The sequence below is a fragment of the Choloepus didactylus genome, chromosome 9, assembly GCF_015220235.1.
Source record: "Choloepus didactylus isolate mChoDid1 chromosome 9, mChoDid1.pri, whole genome shotgun sequence".
Taxonomy (NCBI): domain Eukaryota; kingdom Metazoa; phylum Chordata; class Mammalia; order Pilosa; family Megalonychidae; genus Choloepus; species Choloepus didactylus.
Genome location: NC_051315.1, coordinates 134,438,998 through 134,463,832, shown reverse-complemented (window position 1 = coordinate 134,463,832; position 24,835 = coordinate 134,438,998). Strand labels below are relative to the sequence as shown.

Genomic DNA, 24,835 nt, shown 5'->3' with positions numbered 1-24,835 from the left:
GGCCGGGCCCCGGGGGCAGGCGCGTACCCGGGCCAGGGCCCCGCGCAGGGCTTCGCTCTTGCCCTCCAGCACGTCCTGCTGCAGCCGCGCCGAGCTCAGCGCCTCCCCGGCCGACACCAGCTCCTTCCTGAGCCCCGAGACCTTTTCCTGCAGCTGCTCCAGGTGCTCTTGACTGTGGCCCCAAACCAGAGGGCGGCAGGGTGAGGCTGCCCCCGGGGAGGTGGGGCCGCCCCACAGACCACGTCGGGGAGGGGGACCGCTGGCTCCTCCCCATCCCCAGGGAGCCCCACGGGGAGCTGGGACACACCAGAGGGCGGGAGTCAGTGCCCTTGGCTGAGACCCTTGTCCTGGGTGGGTCTGGGGGTTTCTCGTCCACACAGACAGGGTGCGTACGTGGGTGTGGGTGTGTGTGCAAGTGTGTGCACTGTGTGGGTGCGCACGTGTGCATGTGTGTATATGCATAAGCACACGTGTGGGGTGGCGCCCAGTTGACCTGAGGCGGCCGCCCCACCCTCTACCTCCGCCTGGGCCCCGGGGCAGGCCGTGGGGAGGGTGCTGGGGGTCGGGCCCACCTGGAGATGCGCGGGGCAGGGCGCGCCCCATCTGGCGCCGAGGACGCCCGGGCCCACCTGGTCTCCAGCGCCCCCCGGCTCCGCTCGGCCCAGCCCCGGAGGCTCCCGCGCAGCTCAGCGTTCGCCGCCTCCAGCCGGAGCCTCTCCGCCTTGGCCTCTGCCGCCTGCCCCCCCAGCTCCTCCAGCGCCGTCTCCAGGGCTGCCTTCTCCCTGGGCACAGCGGGAGGCAAGCTTGGGGCGGCCCCGGGACACAGCGGGGCAAGGGGGGTGGGCGCCGGCCCCGCTGGACGCATCTGGGCCGCGGCCGGGAGGCTCGGGGGCCCCTCGGTGCAGACGGAGCTGAGGGCGGTGCCGGGTGAGGGGCCGAGCCTGTGGTCCCCTCCTTGGGCCTTGGGTCCGGACTGCCTGCCCGGCGTGGCCCTGGGGGCTGCTCTCATCCCGGCCGCCCGGCACGGGCCCCGGGAGCTCGTGAGGGGCCTTGCTCCGGCTGCCACTCCGGTGCCAGCTCAGCTGCGCCTTGCAGAGCTCGATGGAGGAGGCACCTGCTCGCCTCACCCCCACAGCAGCCCCCAGACCCGCGGCGGCTCAGCCCCTGGTCCGTCTCGGCATCGTCTGGTTCTCACCTCAGGTGGTGGTGCCGCCACCTTCAGCCAGAGTCTCGCATCTCAGCCGCTCCCGCCCGCTCCGCCCCCGCGGCCTCCAGTCCTGGGACGCGTTTCCCGAACAGCTCCTTGAACCGACCCCTCCCGGCCCCCGCTGCACGGAGCCCACTCAGGCCTCCCACGCCCCCGGGGAGGCTGCAGGGACTTCTAGTTGTCAATTCTGCTGCCTCGTGCCCCCTCGGCAGCCACCTGGAGAGGCGAGGGGCAGGGTGTGCCCCATCTGGTGCCGAGGACACCCAGGCCCACTGCTCCGCTGCTCACAGTTCCCTGGGGCTCGCCTGCCCTCAGCCCTCGGGGTGTGGGGTGGCCCTCCCTCAAGAGGTCCCTGCCACACCCCCCATCGTCCTGCACCCCACACAGCCCCCCATGCCTTTGCTTCCTGCCTTTGAAGCCCCTTCCTGCGCCACACAGGCCTTGTGCCCTCCGGGAACCCACCGTGGACCCCTCTGCCGTGCTGGGATCCCCAGGCCCCCGGGCTGGCCCTCTGCCCGCCCCACCAAGTACGTCTGGGGACGGTGGGCTCTCAGTGCTGAGCCCTGTCGGCCTGAACGGAGCCGGGCCGGCCCTGACATTCGGATGCACAGTGAGGCCCGGGTGGGGGAGTGGTCAGCCCTGATGCCCCAGCCGCCTCTGCCCTGTGTGCCACCTCCTGCAGGAAGCCTTCCTGGCCTGCCCCGGCCCACAGGCAGATCGAACCCTGCCCCCGTGCCCCGTCTGGAGCAGTCTGTAGATCTGAAAGCCCCACTGAGCCTCCACGGGACTCCCATAAACACTGGGGCACGCACTGCACGTCCTCCCACCACTGACCGGGGGCAGGGGAGACCAGCAGAGAAGCTTCTGGAAAGAGCACCTCATGGCAGACAGACCACAAATGTGCCAGGAGGGCCCGCGGGCCCACCCCAACAGCAGGGAGGAGAGGGAAGGGGGAGGTTATGGACCCCACGGGTGAGATCCCCTGGAAGAGGAAGTGGGGAGCCGGGCAGAAGAGGGGAGAGCACGGCCTGCTCCAGGGGCCAGCGGGCAGGGGGGGCTGTGGCATCGGGGCTGGGCCCCCGAGAGCTCTGGAGGGGCCAGGGGAGCTGGGGATGTGCTCAGCCTGGGCTCTGGGAAGGTGAGTCTGGGGCCTGCGTCACACCTGTGCCAGGTGGCTCAGGAGGGCCCAGATAAGGGGACAATAGTTGAGCTACAATCCCCCCAAAAAAGTGCCTTAATTTTAATCCATTCCTGAGAGCATGAGCCCGCTGTAAATAGGACCTTCTGATGAGGTTCCTTTTGGGGAGCATGTGGCCATTACTGGGAGCCTTATAGAGGCGGCCATGGGGGAAGCCGAAGTCCACGGAGCCGGGGAGGAGGAGAAGGTGCAGCCACCCGAGGGAAAGCCAAGCACCAGGGACCCCGGCAGCAGCCCTGGACGCCACGGTCTTCCGGGGAGAAGTGTCGCCGTGCTGACGCCTCGATTTTGGACTCTCCCCAAAACCATGAGCCGATAAACTCCCGATGTTTAAGCTGACCCACTGATAAATTTGTTTTAGCAACTGGGAAATGAAGGTGGGGCAAGGAGGCACCGTCCAGAGGGCAGCAAGGGCGGCCGGGGAGGTGGGCTCGCTGAGACCCTCGCCGGCCTCTACTGGAAGGACTCGTGGAGGGAGAGCGGCCCGCCGGAGCCCCCGCCCGCCCCTCCGCCGTCACCTCTCCAGGAGCGCGCGGGCCGCTCTGCCCTGCCGCGCCTCCAGGCTCCGCGCCTCCAGCTGCCCCCGCAGCTCCCGCCGGCTCTCACGCAGCTGCTCCCGGAGCCCGGCCGCCGCCTCCTGGGAGGACTCCAGCCGCCAGCACAGCTCCTGGGGGTGTGGGCGTGAGGCAGCCGGGCCCCCATGTGCCCTCCCCGGGAGCGCGAGGTGCTGAGGAGCCCCGGTCTGCCAGCCCCCGGGGCCCCCACCTGCTCCCGCCGCTGCCGCCTCTCGAGGGCCATCAGCACGGCCTGCAGCGTGGGGTCTGGGGTGGCCGGGGAGCGGGCCCGCGGCTGGGGGGATGCGGGGTGAAGGGGGGTCCTCAGCAGGCCCTGCGCCCCCTCGCCTTCAGTGCTGCTGCTCCACGCCAGCGCCGGGCACCCTGCGTCCCCCTGGGCCACCTGCCGGACACGGAGGGCGACAGGGACCTGGGCTGGAATTAAATGGGACCTTCCAGATATCTCCAGCCTCAGCTGGAACTGATGGGGAAACCGAGTTGACAGACCCCAGGCCATAAACCAGAGAGTGGAGAAGCTGGGTCCAGACGTTCTGCTGCTTGTCGGGTGACTTGGGGCTGCTGGGCTGAGCCCCCGGGATGGCTCCAGCCCCCTGTGCCCCCCGCCCAGCTCCACCCCTCATGCAGAACCAGGAGAATCCCTGGGAAAGGGGCCGGGCACCTGGGTGACGCTGTCCAGGGTGAGCTGCAGGGATCCCACCTCATCTCTCAGGCCGTCCGCCGCCAGCTCTGCCCCACTGCACCTGGCTTCCTAAGGTCGGGGGTCCCTCAGTAAGGTGGGGGGATGCCCCTGGCAGGAGCTGTGAGTGGCAGCTGCAGGTGCCCCTGCCCACCTACCAGCCCCTGAACGTCCATCCTGAGGGAAGAGATGGTCCTCTCCTGCTCGGTGTTTTGCTCCTTGAGCCTCTCCACCAGCAGCGCCTGCTTCGAGAGCCTGGAGGGAAGGAGGGGTGGAAGGGCAGCGTGGGCAGCACAGAGGTGGCCCCGGCATGGGGGTGGGTGGAGAGGGGGGGCGAGGTGCCGGGAGCCTGGCCTGCGGTCTCGGGGCCAGCACCGCTCCCGGGCCGGGAGGAGAGCCGAGCGCCCCTCCGTGAGCCCGCCTGACGGCACCCACCTGGCCTGGAGCGCCGCCCTCTCGGCGTCCCCGCGGCCCTGCAGCTGCTGCATCTCCCGCACCCGGTCCCGCAGCTGCTTCTCGGGCCGCAGGTTGGCGTCGAGGTTCAGGCAGGCCGTGTGGAGGCGCCGGGCTGTGCGGGCCGCGTCTGCGCGCATCTCTGCGAGACCCCTGGGGGGACAAGGGTCCGGCCCCGACTGCTGAGCCCCCAGGCCTGAGAGCCGGGTGGCCCTGGGGGCTCCCAGCAAGGCCGGGGAGACAGAGACCTGGCCGCACCCAGCCCTGCTCCCTGCCTACAGCAGAACCCTGTCTCCCCCATCCTCAGGCAAGCCCACCCCCCACAAGGCACCCACGGTTCCACGTGGGTCTGAGCCCCTCGCCTGGCCCACAGAGCACCGGTGGGGAGAGGGGGAGCAGGGGACAGGGCCCGGGCCCACAGAACGGGGCCCTATTGATGCAGCTGAGCATGACACCTGCCCCCCTGAGCCTTGGTTTCCTTGGGTGCAAACAGGCATGCTGAGACAGGGACTCTGGGGGATCCCAGGGGACACGTGTGAGGTGCCGGCAAGGTCCTGACGGAGCCGAGCTGCTCCGCTCGCCCACCGCCCCCTGGCTGCCCAGTGCCCTCCTCCCCCAGTCCACCCTCTCCGCCCTCTCCAGGCCCAGTGGGCAGCCCTGATGCCCCCAGAGGGCGGCTGCTCTCACCGCTCCGTGGCCGCCCGCAGCTCGGCCAGGTGTGCCCGGAGCGCCGTGGCCTGTCTCCACAGGAAGAGGACGTCCTGGGGCTTCCCGGGGTGTGTCCACTGGCTCTGGAAAGTGAGAGGCTCGTGTCCTCCTCAGGCCAGAGGCCCGGGCACCGGGAGGGCAGTGGAGCCCTGAGGCCCCATCCGCCCCCATCTGCCGCATTCTGGGCACCGTGCTGGGTGGGCCCCCAGGGGCTGGGAGCAGACCCGGCATCCCCACCAGGCCCCGCGGCCCCCGCGCCCACGGCCTAGCTTCTAGTGAAGGCGAATGAGCCCTGGGCTCCCCAGCAGGGGACCCGGCATGTGACCGCAGCCCGCTCCTGCCAGGGCAGCCCGTATGACGCCCACGGGGCCTGCCCACTGACGGGGGTCCGGTGGGGTCAGGTGGGGTGGGGTTCACGGTCCTGAGAAGGGGCAGGGGCTGCTGACTCAGTGCGGCACACCGGCTGGCATCAGGAACGCTCCGCAGTCAGCACACCCCAACTCGGGTGGGTCTGCTGCTGGGGCATCGGGCACCCCTGGGGCCCACGGCTCCTGGCCCTGCAGCCCCGAGGGGGAGCCAAGAGAGGCAGCTCTTCCCCCAGGTAAGAGGTCCAGGTGTGGGGCCGCCCACCTTGAAGGTGCTGGGAGAGAGTGGGTTAGAAGCTCCACCCCCTGAGCCACGGGTTAGCGGGGGGCAGGGAGAATGAACTGGGGTTGGAGGGTGGGGGGAGGCCACAGTGGACCGTGTCTGTGGGGGGAGGGGAGAGGGGAGGGGCAGGAACGGGCTCCGGCCCTGCCCTGTGTACCCAGAGCCTTCCGTCCCTGCACAACTGCTCCTGTGTCTCCAGCCACCCTCCCACCCCCCACACCCACCGTCGCCCGCAAGCTGGGGGTTCACCAACATGCCCAGGGGGTCCTGTGCTCCCCGTGCCCCTTCCTTGCGCGTTCTAGCCCCACCGTCACAGCGAGCCCCTCCCCGATGCTTCTCGGTGCTGTTTTCAGATGCAGCAGGTTCCCACTTCTGCCCGTTCTTCAAGGGCCATGTAACCACCTCTTCCTCCACAAAGCCTTTCCTTATCCCACAGCTGAGGTGTCCCCCCACCCCCTCGGTGAGCCCAGTGACACTCTGCAGGGCACACACTTCCTGTCGGGCACCAGAGCCAGCTGCACACTTGTTTTAGCTGCGCCCCCTCCCCAGCCCTGACTGACCATGAAGGGGCAGGAGCAGGTAAGACCCTGAGGCTGACGCCCGGCCAGACGTGCCCAGTGGATTCCGTACTTAACCCTTCTTCAGTGCAAGGACAGGCTGGCCCAAACAGCAGGGAGCCAGGGGACACAGAGGGGACGCAGGCACATCTCACCAAATGAGCAGTTTCAGCATCAGCCCCCTTTGGCACAAGGGGCTCAAGGACAGAGAGCAGAACTCAGGACCCACCCAAAGCAGAGGGTTTAGTAGGAGAACCCACACATAAGGGCGATATTCCAAAAGCTGCACCCTCATTGTAAGGCCAAGCTAGATTAACCCCCTAGATGCTGCACACACACACACACACACACACACACACACACACACACTCAGCAGGAGACTAAGTAAAACCATTTAGGGTTCTGGAGTCCAGCAGAGGGGAAAAACCTAACCGTGGATGTGGAACTAACTACAGTTAGCTTCCATGCATGTCACAGCCTGGATTCACATAACCTGGGTCATCTCAAAACAGCGAAGCTGAAACTTTACTTCCAAGTGGCCCCAAAGACAGGCAGAGGCCCCAGGCAACTGGCAGAGACAAATGCAAATCCTTTACGCAACTTGCCACATTCATTCCAGGTTTCAAAGAATCTTCACAAACTTCCAGGAAAAAATAAGCAGCTCTCAGTTAAAAAAGATTTTCTCCAAAGACACAAGGAAACAGAGCACCATGATCAAGAAACAGCAGAAACAATAGAATAATAACCTGGAAAACTTCAGCTATTAGAATATCAAACACAGAAGACGGAATCACTTTTAACATGCATCAACAAAAATGAGAAGCTTGACAACATGAGTAAAGAGTAAGATATGTGGAAAAGCAGCAAACAGAAGACTTGCAGATGAAAAATGTAGTATTTGGAATTTAAACCCAGTGGGCAGGTTTAACAGAGATTAGACACCAGCAAAGAAAGTTGGAAACAGGAGGGTAGATTTGAAGAAGTTATCTAGAATACAGCCCAAAGTGACAACAAAAAGGAACTATGGGAGGTTCTGAGGCATGGAAGGTGGTGCACAAATGGCTAATGTGCATCTAGTTGGAGTTCAAAGGAGAGGAGAGAGATAATGAGCACAATCTTTAGAGCGATAATGGCTACTTTCTAGAAATAGAGGAAGATACAAGAAGCCCAGTGAATCCTAAGCAGGACAAGTAAAAAGAAATCACAAAATTGCAGAACACCAAAGTCAAAGCAAAGATCTTAAAAGTAGCCAGAGTGAAAAAATAAATTACCTTCACAAGGAGTCAGAATCAGAGCAGGCTGGAAGCTGACTTCTTGACAGCAACAACGGAAGCCAGAAGACAGAGAGAGAATACCTTTAAGGTGCTGAGAGAAAACAACTGAGAGCCAGTGAAAATATCTTTCATGGGCAAGGGGGAAATAAAGACCCATGATGACAAATGCAAAATGAAACTCAGCATCTCTCTTCTCCCGGGCATTTGCTGTCCCACAGCGGTACCTGCTCCTGTGGCCACCATGTGGTCAGCCCAGCCACATGGACCGATAATGGCGTGGGGCGTGACAAGCTCAGGGGCCTCCCCTACCACAAGCCCGGAGCCCACTGTCGGCGACCACCCATGACGACGAGCCCAGCTCTTCCGATGGCACTCCCATGGGGACAGCACACGGCCTCACTTAGCCTCAGTCGGCTGCCCGGAGGCCTCCTCTCCCCAACAGGGGACAGGTCCACGGCAGCTGCTGAAAGGCACGGTAGCCACAGAGGGTCCGGGCAGGGGAGCAGGGCCCCTGTCTCACAGCAGCTTTGCCTGAGGCCACCCCTGCCCCCCGTAGCCCCCTCGCTGCCTGACCATGTGTGGAAAACACAGGGACAGTCGCTCAGACAGGGCTGGTTTGGGGATGCCTGTGGGAGGCCAGTGCAAGGCCCAGGCACGTCGGGGCTGCCTCGACTCCTGCATCCACCTGGAAGGAGCACATTTCCAAGGCGGCTTCTGGGGAGAAATCCCACCTGGGGTGCAGGTGGTGACACCAGGCTCCTCGATGAAGGGCTTGTAGCCCCCACTGTGGCCAGGAGTGCTGTCAGGGACCCCATCCAGACCCCAGCCCTTCAGGCCCTGCCCCAGGTGCAGAGGGGCCCTCACCCCAGGCCATGGCCCTTCCGGGGTGCCCCACATCCAGCAACAGATCGGGGCCAGGGTGTGGAGGCCAGACCCCTCTATCCCCCAGGCTCACCCACAAATGGCCTGGGATGTCAGCTGTTGTGCAGACGAGGCCACGGGGGCCCTGCTGGCAGCCCTGGATGGGGCTGGGAGCAACCCTGTGGCCCCCCACTCTTTCAAGGAGGTCCCTCTCCTGCAGTCTGATGGGCCATCGGGACTGAGGAGGCTGACTTCCCTCTCGGCCATGGGCCTGGTCCTCGCCAGAGCTAGGATTTTCTTCCCGTGCCCTCACACTGCTCCAGGGCTGGCCCCCGAGTCCTGCCCACCTGCCCACCCCACCTGAGTGCCCCTCATTCTGCAGCCTGTCGTGGCCACGCCAGGTGTGGGAGACGTGGCAGGTCAGTGGTCTTGCCCTCAGGGGCCTGAAGCCAGCACACCCTTCTCGGCCCCTGCCCATCCACCACCCCTGGCCAAGGCACCCAAGCTGGCCTCCCCCAACGGGTGGGTGCAGGTGGGGGGCAGTGCACCTCTCTCTCGGCCTGCTGCCGTGCCGCCCCGAGCTCCAGCTCGCCCCGCAGGTGGAGCACGCTGCCCGTCGTCCTGGCCAGCTCCTCGGCCAGCCTGGCGTTGGCTGTCCTCATGTGCTCCAGCTGCTCCCGCAGGAGGGCGTTCACCTGGGACAGGCCGGTGCTCCTGGGCAGGCGGAAACCACAGTGTGGCCGCTGGGGGTGGCCTCTCCTGCTGGGGCCTGGGCGGGTGCTCAGGGACCCAGCCCCAAGTCAGGGCCCAAACGGAGGCCTGGACCTCCCGGGCCTGCCGACCCCAGCCCAGGTGTGCCCCGAGCAGTGCTGATCACCTGTGGGGGCCCCATAGGCCCCCCAAACCAAGGGCCAGGATCGGGCGGCTGTCCCAATGCCTCCCCAGGACCCCTCCTTTTCTGAGCCACCTGTTTCCAGCCTCTTCTTTCTGAACCCCCACTGGCTCTGCCCCCATCAGCTGTGACAGACCCCTCCCTCCTGGGAGCAGAGGTGAACCCAGAAATAAGCAAGGAGAGTGGGGCTCGGGGCCCCCAGTGAGAGGGGTCCGAGACCTGGGGGAGGGGCTGTCTGTGCAGCAGGTGGGGCAGGTGGGGAGAGGGGTTCAGGTGCCCCTTCTCCACCACGGGCAGCCTGCAGGTGGGGGCTGCCTCTCCCAGGGAGCCTGCAGGCCCCTCTCTGCTCCTCGGGCCACCGGCCGCCCCTCAGGATAACTTCCCCCCACCTCAAAACTGGTTTTCACTTTTCCTCCTTTTCCAGATTCTCTGGGGAGGAATGAGGCTGGGCCTTTTGTCTCCCACAGACAGCCTCACGCCCCCCCCAGAGATGGAGAGGGGTCCCAGACTCAGCCCCTCCTGGTGACCCTGCCGAGCGTGGGGGGATGCCTTCCCTTCCGGGACCGTGTCAGGGGCCCAGGGGGCTGAGGCTGCTGGGGTGCTGGAGTTGGGGTAACCACTGGGGTGCTGGGGGACCCCTGCCTGCCCATCTCAGCGGGCACAGGCGCTGGGGGTGGCCCACTCGGGGGAAGGTCCAGGAAGACCCTGAGAGCTGCGGGACCTGCACCCAGGGGCAGTGTCTGTGTCCCCGTGTGGCCACTCACGGGGGAACCTCCACTCCCAGGCATCTCCGCCCTCTCAGGTGTGCGCTCGGGAGGGGTGGGTCAGGGGTGCGAGGACAGCACTGAGCCGAGGGGCTGCTGGAGCTCGGTGTGAAGTTAGTGTCCTAATGTTAGCGTCCTCCCGTGGTCTGTCTGTCTGCCTCCCCTTTGTTCAAGCGTGACGCTGGCGCCGTGCCCGGGAGGAGGGTGGGAATGGGGACACCGCCATCGAGAAGGGCAGGGGTGAGTGGGCACAGGCAGAGCCCGTCCCCCGCCTCAGCCCGAGGTCGCGAGTGGCCCCCAGCTAAGAGCCGGTCTCCTCGTCTGTGACATGGGCAGGAGGCAAAGTAAGGCCCAGGACTGCGGGTGGCTCCAGAGAAAATGGGCATGATGGGGCCGGGAGGGTGGGAAAGCCAGGACCCCTGAGCCTCCTGCCGGTGCCGAGGGGCCTGGCCCCAAGAGATGAACAACGGGGTCCCCCGGGGGACATCTGACCCCACCCTGCCCGAGGCCAGTGACTCAGGCCACCTGGACCCCAGCTCTGCCCCCTCCCCTGCCAGGCCCAGCCCGCTCTGTGCCCCCTGCCCAGCCCCAGAGTCACACGGACAAAGGGACGAACAGCGGGACCCCGGCCTCCCGCACCCTCACCTCTGCTCGGCGGCCTCCAGGCGGCCCAGGGCCTCCTCCAGCTCCATGCTGTGCTCCAGCTCCGAACGCCGCAGCCGCGTGCTCCCCAGCCGGGCCTGCAGCTGCAGAGGCGAGAGCCCGGGGGGCGGCCCCGGTGCAAGGCCCATCGGGAGGGCGGGGGCGCCCCTGGCCCCACAGTGGGGGTGGGGTGCGGCCAGTTCTGGTTTGTGGGGCAGGGGTCCTCCTCCCCACACTGGGCCTGATGGTGGGTCCCCACCCCCAACCGGCCCCCACCCCCCATCCACCCCCCACCCCCACCCGGCCTCCAATCCCCGTCCATCCCCACCCCGATCTGGCCCTCCCCCAATCAACCCCCCCACCCGGCCCCCCTGAGCTGCGGGATGGAGGTGGGCAGGCAGAGGCTCTGGGCTGAGCTGAGGGGAGACGTGCCCGGTCCCCTCAGGCCCTGTGGACAGTGTGGGGGTGGGGCTTTGGAGCTGCAGGGCCCCTGGAGGCAGCTGAAGCAGCCCCAGCTCTGCTCCCTGATGGGTAAACTGAGGCCTGCTGCTGGACTGCAGGGCTGCCCAGCTGTCAGGGCAGGGGCCTCTGGGCCGGTGTGGCTGCCCGGGGGGGGGGAGGGGGTCAGCTGAGTTTGAGAGCCTGGACCTGCCTTCTGAGGCAGCCCCCACCCACCTACCCCCAAGGACAGCGATGGAGCTTGGAGGCCCAGGGACAGCAGGACTCTGCGGGCAGGAGGGGCTCACGTGGCCACACGGCAAGGCGGGTGCCTCCCGGCAGATGCCTGTCAGGGGGGTCGGCTGCTGGTGGGGGGCCATTAGGCAGATGGGCCTGAGGCCTGCATGGCTGCTGTCCCAGGGGCCCCCTCTGGGTGCCTGGCTGAGGTCATCAAGGCCAAGAGGCCCTGGTGGGCTCTGGGCACTGAGCACCAGCCACCCTCCTCCATAGTCCAGAGGAGGTCCTCATGGAGTGGGACCCCCACCTCGGCCACCCTCCATCCCCGAACCAGTCTGTGCTCCCAGGAGAGAGTAGGGGCTGGTTGGGGACAAGGATGCCCTGCCCCTGCCCATGGCCCTCAGCTCCTGCTGCCCCAGCTCCTCTCAGCCCCTTTGGGGACCTGGGCCTGGGGCCTCGGGGCCTGGGGACACGGGGGCTGGGAACTGGGAGCCTGAGGGACTTAGGGGGCCTGGGGCCTCGGGGCCTGGGGGCTTGGGGCCTGGGAGCCTGAGGGACTTCAGGGGCCTGTGTCTGGGGCCCGGGGGCCTGCGCTGCTCACCCTCTGGATGTGACTAAGGAGGCACTTCCTGGAGGAACACAGAAACCTGGCCCCTGGCTTTCAACGACCCCACGAAGAGAAGCAGGCCCACCTCGGGTCTCCCCCACACCGTGGGCTTTGGCTCCCCGAGACCAGCCCAGTCCAGCCCCTCAGCCCGGAACGCCAGCTGTCACGGCACAGGGCACGGTGAGGGGCACGTGGGACCAAGCCCCACCCTAGTTGCTCCCCGACTGCCCTGTGGGGATTTTGAGGGCCCGGGACGGGGGCACGAGAGCCCCACCCCGTAAAGGCTCCGACTGGGGTGCCTGGAGCAGAGTCCTGGGGCACAGCCTGTCCACCCATCTGAGAAGGGGTCAGGAGTGGAGCACGGTGGGGAGACAGCGGGGGACAAAGAGGGCTCCAGGGAGGGTCCCTTCCCTCCCCAGGGGGTCCTGCACCTTCTTCAGTTAAAGGAGCCAGTCACCTCACAGGCTGCTGGGCAAGTGGGGCACGAGCTGCCCAGCTGGTCCCCGGGGGTGGACACAGGCCTGGGCCGTGGCTTCGCTGCCCTGCTGGGGGCCTGTTTGGCCCCTCCAGCCTGCACCCCCCCCACCTTGGCCCGAGGCCCGTGTCCAGCTGGAACAGTGAGGCCCGCGCAAGAGGGGAGGCCCCAGGGCCGGCCTGCAGGGCGGGGACCCGTCCAAGCCGGGCCGGGGCTGTCCAGGGAACCAGATCACCGGCGATCTGCGGGTGAAGGCCTTGCTGAGAGGGGCCACGCCTGACGTGCTGACCCCAAGTGCATGCCCTAGGATGTCGGGGGTGGGGTGGGTTCATGCCCGGGGCCTGTAGCTGGGGCTGGGGGTGCAGGAGGGCCTGGTGGGTGCTGGACAGACGTGGAGGGGACAGGGCCTGACCCGGCCACTGGCAGGGAAAGAGGGGCTGGGGTCCCAGCAGAAGCCAGGGCTGGCGGGGGCTGGGGTGCCACCCAGGTGGAGGTGCCCATGCAGCGGTCACACCTGCCCCTGCCCACTGCGTGCTGGGGGCGTCTTGGGGCCAGGCCAGGAGGGAGCGGAGCTGCGGCTGCCGGGGCTGGGCTGACGCACGAGGCTCAGCGATGCGTTGGCAGGGCCTTTGGCCATTATCCCCTCCGCCTGTTCCCAGCATCTCCCCTCCTGTGCCAGGAAGAGCCCCCGCGGCCCCCGCAACCACTCGGGGCTGGAGGAGTGTGGGGGGGCTCCGAGACGCCCGGGACCCTGGGTTGGGGATGGGGGTGACCCTCATGGTCCTGCCCCTGAGGACTCTGGGTGGGGGAGTCGAGGGGTGCACAGAGGGACGGGGTGATTGCATGGGGAAAAGGGGGGCCGACATGGCGGAACAGGGTGGGGGGCGGAGCAGGGCCCAGGGGAGCCTGAGGGATCGGGGATGGGGCAGAGAACAAGTCTCTCCTGCGAGCCTCCAGGACCCCACAGAAGGCCAGACTGGGGCGTGGCCCCGGGGACAGCGGCATAGCCTGGGGGAGCACCTGCCCTTCTCTGAGCCCCAGTTTCCTCATTGGAAAGTGGAGTCCTCGGTCTTGCCCAGCAGAGCACGGGTAGGAGCAAGGACAAGCATGGTGGGGGCTCTGAGCCTTAGACTCTGGCCTGGGGCGCCTCTCACCCACCCCTAGCCCACCCTGCACCTGCTCCGTGCCTGCCCCATAACCCAAGCCCCTTGCCTGCCCTTTGCCCCTCACCCATCGCCTGCCCCTCACCCAAGCCCCTCAGCAGCCCTGTACCCCACAACCATGCCTTCAGAGTGGCTGACAAAGTGAAGAGGCTGTGGCTTAGCAAGCGTCTTCACTTTTCTGCCTCAGTTTCCCCATCTATACAACTGGAGGCCCTTCCCAGCTTCACACTTTTTGACCCAGGAGACCTCCTGCTGCAGCTCCTGGGCCTCCTGGAAGGGGCTCTGCCACTGGGGGACGAGGGGGTGGAGGCGTGTGCTGAGGTCACCTGCTCCGGACCCCCACCCTCTGTCCTTGGAGGCCTCGCCAGCCTCAGCTGTGAGGTGAGGGCTGGGGGGCCAGGGAGGAGCCGTTTCTCCGGGACCGCTGTCCAGGGCTTGGGGCCAGAACCCCGCTGCTGCCCCCTCCTTCCTTCAGCAGGTGCTGACTGGGGGCTCCCTGCCTGACGCTGGGCTGGGCACCAGGCACCCAGGGGTCAGGGCCCACCAGGCCACCCCCACAGGGTTCCCGGGCAGGCAGGACAAGTCAGTGACTGAGCTGGGCCAGAGGCCGGGGGGGCCTGGGAACCTCCTGCTCTGACCTGCCCAGCCCTGCCTCAGTTTCCCCGTCTGTAGTCCCAGGGTTTGGATGCACTGTAGTGTGTTCTGAGACTCGCTGCGTAGCCCCACTGGTAGAACCACTGGTCTCAGGGTGACCGCCTCACCCGGGGCAGCCCATACCTGCCGGCCGGCCCGGTGTCCCCCCACTGCTCACCTGCTCGCTGACCGCGTGGTACTTGCTGGCCAGCTCGTCCCGCTCGGCGCCCATCTGGGCCAGCAGGCCCTCCAGGCGGGTCAGTGCCTCCTGCAGGAGCTTGTTCTCCTCCCGCACTTGGGCTGCAGCCCCCAGGGGCTCCCGCACCCCTGCGGACAGGAGCGCCCAGGGCTGTGGGCAGCCAGGGGCAGCAGGCCCAGGACCCCACGCTCTTCCAGCTACAGTACCCCGAGCCCCGGGGCCGCTGGGCTGGCTGCCAGACCCCCCCGCTGGGCCGGCCCCAGGCTTCCGGGCGCCCCGGGTGGGGGGCATCCCACTCTGCACCCCTTCTGCGTCCTACCCCCCCTCTCCTGCCAGCAGGCGCTCTACCCCTCCCCTGCCTTTGATCAACATCTGTTTTCTATTAGAAATTTTATTGAAAAATATATTACTTTTGTAATGTTGGAATTTCATTTACAAATAGAGGTCACCAGGGGACAAGGGGCCGGGGAGGGAGGGCTTTTACTTGGTGACTGTAGAGTTTTGCAAATAAAAATGCATCAATATCCTTAATCCCCGTGCGGCCCCGTGCGCAGGCCCCGCTCCAAACCAGTTACAGCAGAAGACGGGGTGGCGGCGGTTCTCATCACTGGGTATCTCCCCAACCCCAAGGCAGGGAGAGCTGCTGTCTTGGGGTACCCAGGCTGCACCCCCGGGAGGTAAGCTGCGTTTCTGGATAAGTTGAGGGGCTTCATTTTCTTGGGGCCTTGGAAGAGCTGGGCAAGGCTCGTCATGGGAAGGGGGTCCCTGAGCCTCTTGAATAAGGGGAGCGTCCAGCTCAGGGTCCCAGCCCGGACTGGGGTGGCAGCTGGCTGTGCGGCCTGCTGCAGGGGTGAGGGGTGCCAAGCAGAGCCATGCCGCGGAGGTCCTGGTGAGGGGCGGCCAGCGCCCGACGCACCTGCCCGGGGTCCGTGCCCAGCATCAGTCCGAAAGGCTTCCTCGTCCAGTGAAAAGGGGAGTGCCGAGGACACCACGACCCGTTGGCCAGCAGAGCCAGCACCACCTGGGGTTGTTCCCCGCGGCAGAGTGGGGTGCACCCGTCAGGCCAGGGGCCGGCCCGTCCAACACAGGCCTCCCTGAAGCCAGTGTCCACTTGGTTGCCTGGTGTCCCCCAGCACCCGGCCGCCCCACCTCCCCTCACCTTGAGGCGCCTCCTTGCCCAGGCTGCCAGCCACGATCTGGCGGATCCGGGCGGGCACAGGGGTGGGTAAAGACCCCTGGTCATCCCCTCGCATGGTCAGGGCCCGGTCTTCTCTGCTGGCCGTGGGGCTCAGGACGGTGTCCTCCAATCTCTGGAAAACACCAACCAGAGTCAGGGGCTGGTGTGCCCCCCTGGACAGCTGCCCCCACCCCATAGCAGCCTGCTGTGCCCCCAGGACAGGACGGGCTGAGCTGAGCTGGTCCTCAGGGCACCATGACTTGGTCTCCCCACCTGTGAAGTGGGGCTCTGCCTGCCTGACTCTGAACCACGACAAGCCCAGAGAGAGACCTGGGTCTCTACAGCACCTGGCGAAGGTGACCGTGCACCTGCCCTCCGGCCCCACTCCAACTCCAGCGCCACGTGGGCCTGTGCTAAAGGGATCCGAGTTTAAAGCAGTGTCTTGCACTTTAAAGGGTGGCTGGGCACGCCCTGAGGGATCCTGGGGACGAGTGCCCAGCCCGGAGGGTTCACATACTGCACAGCTGGGAACCCTACTGTCCCCTGTCCCCCGCCCCATCCAGGCTCTGTGTCCTGGGGAGTGACCGCTTGGCCGCCTCCCAGCCCCTTGCACCCCTGCTCCCGCCCTCTGCCCCCCAGACCCACTGCAGGCCCGACTCCGCCGTGGAGTGCAGTCCCCAGGCCCGGGCTGCTGGAGGCGGACGTGTCCGTGGCTGCAGCCCCACTGCCCCATCCTGCTCCCCACTCCCTGATCCTGTCCCCACCAGCCCCTGGTTTGGGCCTCTTCGTGCCTCCCCAGCTCCACTGGACACACAGCCTCCTCCTCCATCCGGACCCCCCACAACACGCTGACCCCTTGGAGGGCCGGCTCCAGAGTCATCCCAAGACCCAGTGTCCAGCCACGACACCCCGAAAGGCCTGTTCCCACTCTCCTTAGCAGACCCCACACACCCACTCAGCCAATGCCCCTGCCACGAGCAACCCGGCCCCCCCCATCACCCCCACCCCACTCCCACCCCCAGTGTGCGTGGAGGCCGGGGGCCTGGCTGTCACCAGGTGGACAAGGCCAGTGGCCCCTCCAGCGGGAGCTGCCTCCCCACCAGGTTCTACGGGGAAGAGGCTGGAAGGACCCGGGGGCGATGGTCCACTCGGACAGCCCCACTCTGCACAGGGGGCCCTGAGGCCCAGCGGGCGGCCAGACCCGCCGCCCGGTGGAGAGGACAAGCCGGCCTGGCCCGCCCGCGGCCCCGGGGTGGGGACAGGCCTCTGCGCCCGCCCCCTCCCCGGCTCCCCTGGGCATCGGCGGCGCCACCCGCTAACGGGAAAGCGGCAGCGCCGGGTAAACCTGACTCATTGCTAACGTTTACAGAGGGTCACTTATTAGCCGAGACGTCCCTAGAGGCGCTGGGGGCGTAATGGGTTCCAGCTGTGGCCCGGTGCCTGCGATGGGGCCAGCCCGGGCGTGGAGGGGGGCACGGCAGGGGGGCGGGGAAGGAGGGGGCACGGCGGGGAGGGGGCAGCCCCACCCCCACGGAAAGAGCCAGAGGGGAGGGCAAGGAGGAGGGAGGTGGAGAGGGGAGCCAGGGAGGTGGAAGGGGGGAGGGGGAAAGGAGGGGAGGGAAGTGGGGGGAGGGCAGTGTGGAGGGGGAGGGGCTCCAGCTGGGGCTGTCATGAGCCCGCAGAGGCCCGTCCTGACCCCCCGGCTTTGGACCCAGCTAGAGGCTGCCTCCTTCCAGCGGCTCCGGTCCAGCCCTGGGGGTTCCGCCGCTGGCCCCCAGCCCCGGTGTCCCCAGCATCCACCCCCACCCCCACCCCAGGCCCTTTCGGGAGCTCCGCACTACCCTGCGGCGGCCAGGTGGGCTTGTGGGGCCATGGCCCTCCCTGGCCATAGGTCCTCCCTGGTCAGGCCTGTTTCCCAGCCAGGCTCCAAGGAGCAGGCTGCCGGCTGTGACTGGCAGTTCATGGGGAGACTTCCAGAAGGCCTCGTTGGGAACCTCAGCCAGTGGGAGTTGCAGCCTCGGGTTTGAGGACCCCAGACTCACCACTGAGCCTGGCCAGGCACCTCCTCCTGCCCCAGGGTCACGGCAGCCCCCCAGCACCCTCCACCTCAGCTCAGCCTGCACTCGAGGCCACAGCTCCTGGGGCCATGGCCAGTGGTCAGTCCGAGGGAGATGAATTGCCTGCCTGAAGGAGTCTGGTGTGAGATCCAGTGGGGACAGACCCCCTTCCTCACTGCCGCCCCCACTCCCATTCTACCTCGGGCTGTATGGAGGGGCCCCCACCCCTGGACAACGGTGGACTCTGGGCTATGAACCCCAGCCCAGGGTCAGAGTAGGACTCCCCTCTAGAAAAACGGGCTGGGGTCCCCTCCCTGTCACCAACTCTAGCCCTGAGCCTGCTGCCCGCCCTCCTGAGCATCAGTGTCCTCACATGTGAAGACGGGGTGGGGGCGTGTGTGACCCCAGAATGCCCCAGCTTGGTCCAGGGTGGAGCGTGGGTGTCGCAGATGGGGCTGCTGGTGCTGTGGGTGCTGGACCCTGTAGGAGGAACATGGGTGCTGGCCACCCCCCCACGGCCCCTGCCAGGCTCCCCAATCCTGCCACTGTGTGCCCCAGCTGGTAAGGACAGCAGCTTGCATCTCCCCTGGGAGCAACTGTCTCCGTCAATGACCTCCTGTGCCCTGCATTTTTTGGGGGTGGGTGGGATGTTTCTGGGGCTGCTACTTCCAGAAGGGAGACTGGCCTGAGGATGGCCGATCCCAGGAAGAAAGCGGGATGACAGAGGAGACCGGGGATGGGGTGGGGGGTGGCCCCAGCCTCCCACCCTCTCGGGATGCAAGGGGCGGAGCCGGCGCCCACCTGGTCCCCCGCGGGGCTCTGGCTGGGTCCCCACCTCCCCTGGTTGGGGTTAGGGTTAGGACCCTCCTGCTGGGCCACCGGGAGTCACAGCCGGAGCGGGAATCCGTCCTGCAAAGCCCCCGGAGTTGGGGGCTGGGGGTGGGGGTGCCGCTGGCGGCGAGACCCCACGAGGCACCCGCGCCTCTCCCCGCCACGGAGACGGTGGCTCCCCACGCGTCGTCGCGGTCCTGTGAGGGGCGGAGGGGGCGCCGGGGAGGAGCCGCACGTCCACGGTGACGCCCACCCCCACCTCCACCTCCACCCCCCACCCAGGGCCGGCTCCTCGGGCAGGGCCTGGGGCGCCTGGTCCCCGCCGTCCCTCACCGTCCGAGGGGCGCACGCTGGGCGGGCGCAGAGGGGGCTCCCCATAGGCCGGCACAGCCCACCCGCGTCCAGGGCGGCGGGGACGAGGGGGAGGAGCCTGCGGAGCCACCACCTCCACCGCCGGGTGACTCGGGCGGACCCCGCCCCGGGACCCTCTGCAGCTTCTCCCGGGACCCGCGGGGTCACTTATGCTGCAGGAGCCGCCGGACAGACTGACGGGGGCTGGGAGGGCGGAGAGGAAAATCACGCGTTCGGAGCCGTTTCACGATCGCCCTCGCCCACGGGCGCGGGGGGACGCCCTGTTCGTCCCGGATCCCGGGGGCGGAGGAGGATCCACGGAAGGAGCCCCCGGGCCTGGCGGAAAGCGGGGGGAAGCCCCTCACCCCCAGATTCCGTTAGGGAGACGCCAGTGGACCAGGGTGGATCCAGCCAAGCCCGGTGGCAGGCAGGACAAGGCCAGGTTGGAAGTCACCCCGGGAGAGGGGGCGACCAGCAGGTGACCCCGACTCAACAGGACAGAAGCGCCGCCCCCGCAGCAGCGCTGGGATGGGGAGGGGGAGTCGGGTCAGCAGCGGAGCAGCAGCAGTGCCGCCGTGCGGCCGCCAGGGGTACTGCAGGAGGGCCGCCGGGCCCAGCGCTGGGAGATGAGGGGCTGGGGCTCAAGGGGGGCACTGGACAGGGCGGTACGAAGGGAAGCCGGGGCTCGAGGGTTCCGTCAAAAAATAAAAGACAAGTGACTGCATCTGTGGGGGGCACGGGAACATGTAATACCCAGTGTCTCAGCTCGTTGCCATTTAGCCAACGTTTTCATATCCATTCTCTCCACCCCGTGTGGACGACTTCTCATCTCCACCTTACTGTGGAGGAGGCCGAGGCTCAGCAAGTTTGGGGCTTGCTGCAGGTCACCTGCTCATAAGTGGCAGAGTAAGGACTGGGACCCCAACTTTGGGGTCCTAAATTCCTCCCCTGCCCCCCCTCCGCCCATGTGTTACAGAGGAACCAGCCCCTCCCCAGCTGCCCACCGGGGCTGTGGGCTCAGCCCCCTCGTGGCTCTCCTCCGTGGGGCAGGCACCCCTTCTGCACCCGGGCAAGGAAACGAGGAGGCCTCCCTGGCACTGACATGCCATCTTTCCCTCCCACCTCCGTGCCCTGCTCAGACCCTCCAAGCCTTGCCACCACTGCTGCGTCCACACTGGGGTCTCCCTGGGTCCTGAGACTCCAGGTAGTGGGCTTGGGCCCTTGGCAGGGGTGGGCACAGCTTGAAGAATGCACCCGAGGCCGGGTTCCCCAGCCAAGCCCTGGCCCTGGACGCCTGCCCGCGGGCCCGCACAGAGAGGGCCCTGGGCCGGGGCCCCTGCCAGGCTCCGTGTCTTTGGGAGAAAGAGCCTCTTTGTTCTGGGCTGACACCTGGCTGCAGAGTGCTGTGCTGTGGCAACTGCGCAGTCTGACTCTGTGTCCAGCGAGCACGCCGGGGCTGGAAATTGTGCCAGAGGCAGGAACACATGTTTTTTTGAGGGGGGGCATTTCGGTTTTCAACTGATAATAAATCTAAGGTGCTCCTGAAGGCAAGACCTAGGCCAGGTGTTGAAGCAGGGGGTGTGGGCAAAAGGGAGAAAAACCTCCTTCTGTTGCACCCCAGCCCCAGCTGCTGCCTGGCACCCTGCCAGGCTCAGACACGAGTGACTGAGAACCCTGCTGGAGCCACTGGAGGTCCCAGTCACTAACTGCAAATGACTCATAGCGAGAAGTGCTCCGGAGTGCAAGGCCGTGTCTCGTTTGCTCCTGTGTCCCCGATGCCTGCACAGGCTTCCTGGAGGAGGGGGCATGTGAGTTGGACCTTGAGGGGTGACCTTAGGCACAGGTATCCAGGTGGGGGGACACTGGAAGCAAAGGACAGGGAATGGGCAGCGAACAGCAGTGACCATCCGAAGTCTGCATGGGGCCTGGGAGGGCGCGAGGTGAAGGAGGCAGGGGAGGAAGGTGGAGCCGGCTCGTGAAGGTCTGGAATGTCCCCCTGGAGATCGCAGGGTCCGATCCTTGACGGCGGGCCAGGGGGGTTTCGAGTGGAGGGACGTGGCCATCTGGGGAGCTGAGCGACCCTGGCTGCGTGGGCACCGAGGGCGCGGCCTGCCGGACCCGGAGATGCCGCTCCTCTCCTCCTTCTGGTTGGCTCAAGTGCAGCCAGGCCACTCCCCAACGCTCACAGGCCCCGCTCCATGGTGGGCTGCACTCGCCCAGGCTCTGGGGAGACCCCGGGGACACTGAGGCAGAGACCATCAGCACAGAGCCAGGATGGGAAGCTGAGCCCACACCGCCGTCCCTGCTGCTCAGGCGCGCGCTCGGCCGCCACGCCCCTTCCTTCCTCCTGACGGCACCCTCCCCTCCCCTCCCCCTCCTTGGTACCCGCCCCCGCCCCTGTTCCGGCCTCCCCACTTTGGACACATGTGTTTACTCTCTTCCCACCCGTGTAAAGTACTTTCTTTCTCCTGGGGAAACTCCCAGGGCTCTGTGAAACCTGTAAGCAGGAATTCTGTCCTCAAAGGGTTAAAATCCTGGGGTTCAGGATTTGCCTTCCAGGAGGAAGCAGGAGGTGGCAGAAGACAGTTCTTCCTTTGCAGCAACCGAAACGCCAGTTAAAGTAGGAAGGTCATATTTTAAAAGACATCAGAGAGCAATGAAAACCATGAGGCAGATGCACTGAAACTGGGGGGAAATGACGACCCTTTGGAGATGAGCTGGGTCAGCACGGGCAGGGGCAGATGCGCTGAGCTGGCCCAAGCCGAGGGCCCTGCAGAAAGAGCAGCCAGCAGGGCGTTCAGTAGCTGGGGCCGGAGCGATGAAACTGGAGACCTGAGGGGCCTCAAACACAGAGCGGTTTTTCCCAAAAAGCATTTGTTCAATTTGGAGGCTGTCGAGGAGGCTGGAGATGGGGTTCTGGGGTCTCTTCTAGCAGAGGAAGCACCGTTGCACCTTGCAGTGCTTAGGAAGCAGAGGTTATCCGGGAACAGGGGTCCTGGAAACAAAACAGGCCGGTTTGAAAGCCTAGAGGGAGTGGAGGCTTGACACCGAGTATCTAGAGCTTCTCTGCCTGCAGGTACTCACCGCCAGCCCTGCTGGGGGACAGAAGGTCAGCCGAGACTCTGACATCCCCATGGGCTGGAGTGACAGCGCTGGAGACTGTTGGAGACTCAAGGGGCAGTAAGCGCACAGCTGGTCTCCTCTCCAAATGATCGCCGATTTTGAAGCAGTGTGGGATGGATGCCTAAGGCTAAGCTGGGACCTCTGAAGGGCTAGGAGACAAAGGCTCCCCAGGCTCTGGTGCAGAAGCATGGGAGGGGGACGCCTGAGGGCAGGGAGCCAGGGGCAGGCCGAGAATTACCAGGACCACAACCTGAGACAGGCAAGCCCAGTTCTGGATTGGAGGAAGGGGACACTCCCAACCCCATCTCCCTGGGGGTTACGATATCATGTGGAGCTGCTGACAGTCTTTTACACACAATGTCTGGCATACAATAAAAAATTAGTAGACATATGAAGAGGAAAGACCAAATGACTGAAAAGTAAAAAACAAACAATAAGAGCAGATGGTCCAGATATTGGACTTAGCTTAATGATTTTAAAGTAACTATGAGTATTATGCTCTGAAAAATATAGACAAAATAGGTGAAAGAATTTCACCAGAGAAACCATGTGGGTATAGCAGATTGGAAACAGCAGAATATTTCTCCGTGAATTGTGACCTGGGTTAATAGAAAACACCCAAATTAATGTACAGAGAATAAAGTGAATGCTAAAAACAGATAAATAGACCTGGGGGTATATGCAAACAGTCTCACAATTGAGTAACTGGAATCCAATGAAGGGGGAGAGAGTGTGACAGAAAAAATATTGGAAGAGATAATAGCTAAGAATTCTCTAAAACCAATGAAAGGCATCAATTTACAGATTAAAGAAGCTTAGCAAACCCCAAGTGGGTTCAATATTTAAAAAGTCAGTGTGGTCCACCATATTAGCAGTTTAAAGAAAACCCACATGCTCATACTGATCAGGAAAACCATTTGATAAAAATTCACCACCCATTCACGATGAAAACTCTTAGCAAATTAGGAATACAAGTGAGTATCCTCAATCCGATGAACAACATCTATAAAATACCTCCAGCTTAGATCACACACTAAGGTGAAAGACGGAATAATTTTCCCCATGAAACTGGATACAAGACATGGATGTCTAGTTTTACCCCCTTTATTCAAGTTTGTATTAGAGGCAAGAACAAGCAATAAAAGGCAAAGATATTGCAAAGGAAGAAGTAAACTTATTTTCCTTCAAAGGTGATATGATAGTGCCTGTAAAGAATCCTAGGGAATTTATGGGAAAAACTTCTAGAATTAATACATGTGTTTAGCAAAGTCAAAGGATACAATGTGGTCAATATATTAATTCAATTGTATTTCTATGTAATTGATTCTATGTAGTTGAAAATTTAAATTTAAAGATGCCATTTATGGATTCAACACAATCCAGTGGAACGCTCATCTACTGCTCTCAGGTTGCAAATTGGAGCAAATACTTTGAAAAATATTTTGGTAGTGTCTTATAAAGTCAAACACTTACCACATGACCCAGCAATTCCACTTCTAGTTACTTACTCAAGAGAAATGAAAGCATGTGTCCATGCAAAGTCTTGCACATGAATTTCCAAAACAGCCTTTTTTTTTTTTTTTTTCAAATAACATAGGAAACTTTATTTGGGGGAAAATAGTCTCAAACTTCCAGAAATAACCTCAACATACAAAAATTAAATAGAGGGTGGGATGTACTCTTCTGCAGATGTGGGGACTTAAAGATCATCAGTTAACAAAAGAAGAATTAGGAGCTGAGATTCCTGAGCATTGCTAGAAAAAAGTATGCCTACCTGAAAAGACCATAAGAGAAGATATGACTATAATACAAAGTATCTTGTGTTGTGACTCTAGCTATAAACATGTTACTTATGCTTTATAGAGTACTGACAATTTACTAAAAGTTTCCCTTTTAATAAGAAATATAGGTTAATGTAGTAAATTCTTAAAGTTAAAAAGCAATCTGTGTTAATGAATAACATTTCTAAATACAAATGAATGGGTAAAAAATTGACCATAGGCTATCCAGACTAAAAAACAGTATCACATTCTTACAAAATATAAACTAAATAAATTTAAAATAAGAAATAATAAGAAATATAAAGTAAATAAATTTAAAATAAATAAGAAATAATAAGAAAAATTTCTCTATCTTTCCTAATTCTAATTCCTACATCGGTATCAAATTTATTAATAAAGATTAAGGTACCTCTTGAAGGTTTTTTTTTAATCACTGAGTTTTCAGATCTGTTTGCATACTAAATATTTGTTCATTTTTTAATCCTTCCAATGAATCCAGAATAGAGGATTTTGCCTACTACAGAAAACAAGTTTTTTTTTTTTTTAAACTGCATTTTGCTATGAGTCCTTTTTAACAAATGTTGAACTAAGTTTATAAAATGTCAAGAAATTTCATCCATAACATTCAGTTTACCATTGGACCATTACAGTCAAAAATATCAAACATCATAGGAAAAAAATTACCTACATTTCTGTTTGAAACTGTGTGATAGAGATATAAAATAATTAAGTGCTTATAAATCATCCCTTTACCTCCCCTAGTTCTGACAACAGCTTTTTCAATAATAACTGGAAGCAACCCAAATGTTTACTAACTGATGAATGGAGAAACAAGCTATTTTACAATGGAATATGAGTCAGCAATAAAAAAGAACAAACTATTGCAATAACATGGATGGAGCTCAAAAACGTTATATTGAATGGAAGAAGCTAGAAGCAAAAGAATACAAACTATGTGATTCTACTTATATAAATCTCTAAGAAAGACTAATCTATAGTGAGAGAGAAGAGATCAGTGGTTGCCTGGGGCAGTGGATGAGTGGGAAGTTAGCTGGGAGGGGACCCAAGGCACTTTTTTGAAGGGATGGAAATGTTAAATATCTTGACCGTTGTGGTAGTTGCGTGAATGTGGACATTTGTCAAAACTCATTGAATTGTACACTTAAAATGGGTATATTTTATTATCTGCAGATTATCTTAATGACATTGATTTTTAAAAATTGAATAATAAAAATATTTGTTTACCTTCAAAATGGTAAAGAGGAGAAAAAGAGAACCAAAACAGGTGAGATAAACAGAAAATGAATA

At 62.5% G+C, this 24,835-nt stretch overlaps 1 protein-coding gene across 9 annotated transcripts in view; it reads right to left on the bottom strand.

Annotated features, from left to right (window-relative positions):
* CROCC2 (ciliary rootlet coiled-coil, rootletin family member 2) overlaps positions 1 to 24,835 on the bottom strand; it is a 98,109-nt gene that overhangs the window by 27,461 nt on the left and 45,813 nt on the right. For 6 of the 9 annotated variants that reach the window (XR_005218824.1, XR_005218825.1, XM_037849832.1 and 3 more), the window contains exons 2-14: positions 15,367 to 15,517; positions 15,124 to 15,228; positions 14,187 to 14,335; positions 10,459 to 10,559; positions 8,706 to 8,871; positions 4,797 to 4,900; positions 4,092 to 4,262; positions 3,815 to 3,911; positions 3,639 to 3,728; positions 3,171 to 3,362; positions 2,924 to 3,072; positions 630 to 782; positions 28 to 172 (exon numbers count right to left, since the gene is read on the bottom strand). Coding sequence is in view for 7 of the 9 variants with exons in the window: in XM_037849832.1 (XP_037705760.1) it covers positions 28 to 172; positions 630 to 782; positions 2,924 to 3,072; positions 3,171 to 3,362; positions 3,639 to 3,728; positions 3,815 to 3,911; positions 4,092 to 4,262; positions 4,797 to 4,900; positions 8,706 to 8,871; positions 10,459 to 10,559; positions 14,187 to 14,335; positions 15,124 to 15,228; positions 15,367 to 15,517 (1,773 nt within the window). In the remaining 2 variants the exon portion in view is untranslated. Of the gene's footprint in view, positions 1 to 27; positions 173 to 629; positions 783 to 2,923; positions 3,073 to 3,170; positions 3,390 to 3,638; positions 3,729 to 3,814; positions 3,912 to 4,091; positions 4,263 to 4,796; positions 4,901 to 8,705; positions 8,872 to 10,458; positions 10,560 to 14,186; positions 14,336 to 15,123; positions 15,229 to 15,366; positions 15,518 to 24,835 lie in introns of all 9 variants that reach the window. The other 3 variants (XM_037849828.1, XM_037849829.1, XM_037849830.1) reach the window with 3 other exon arrangements.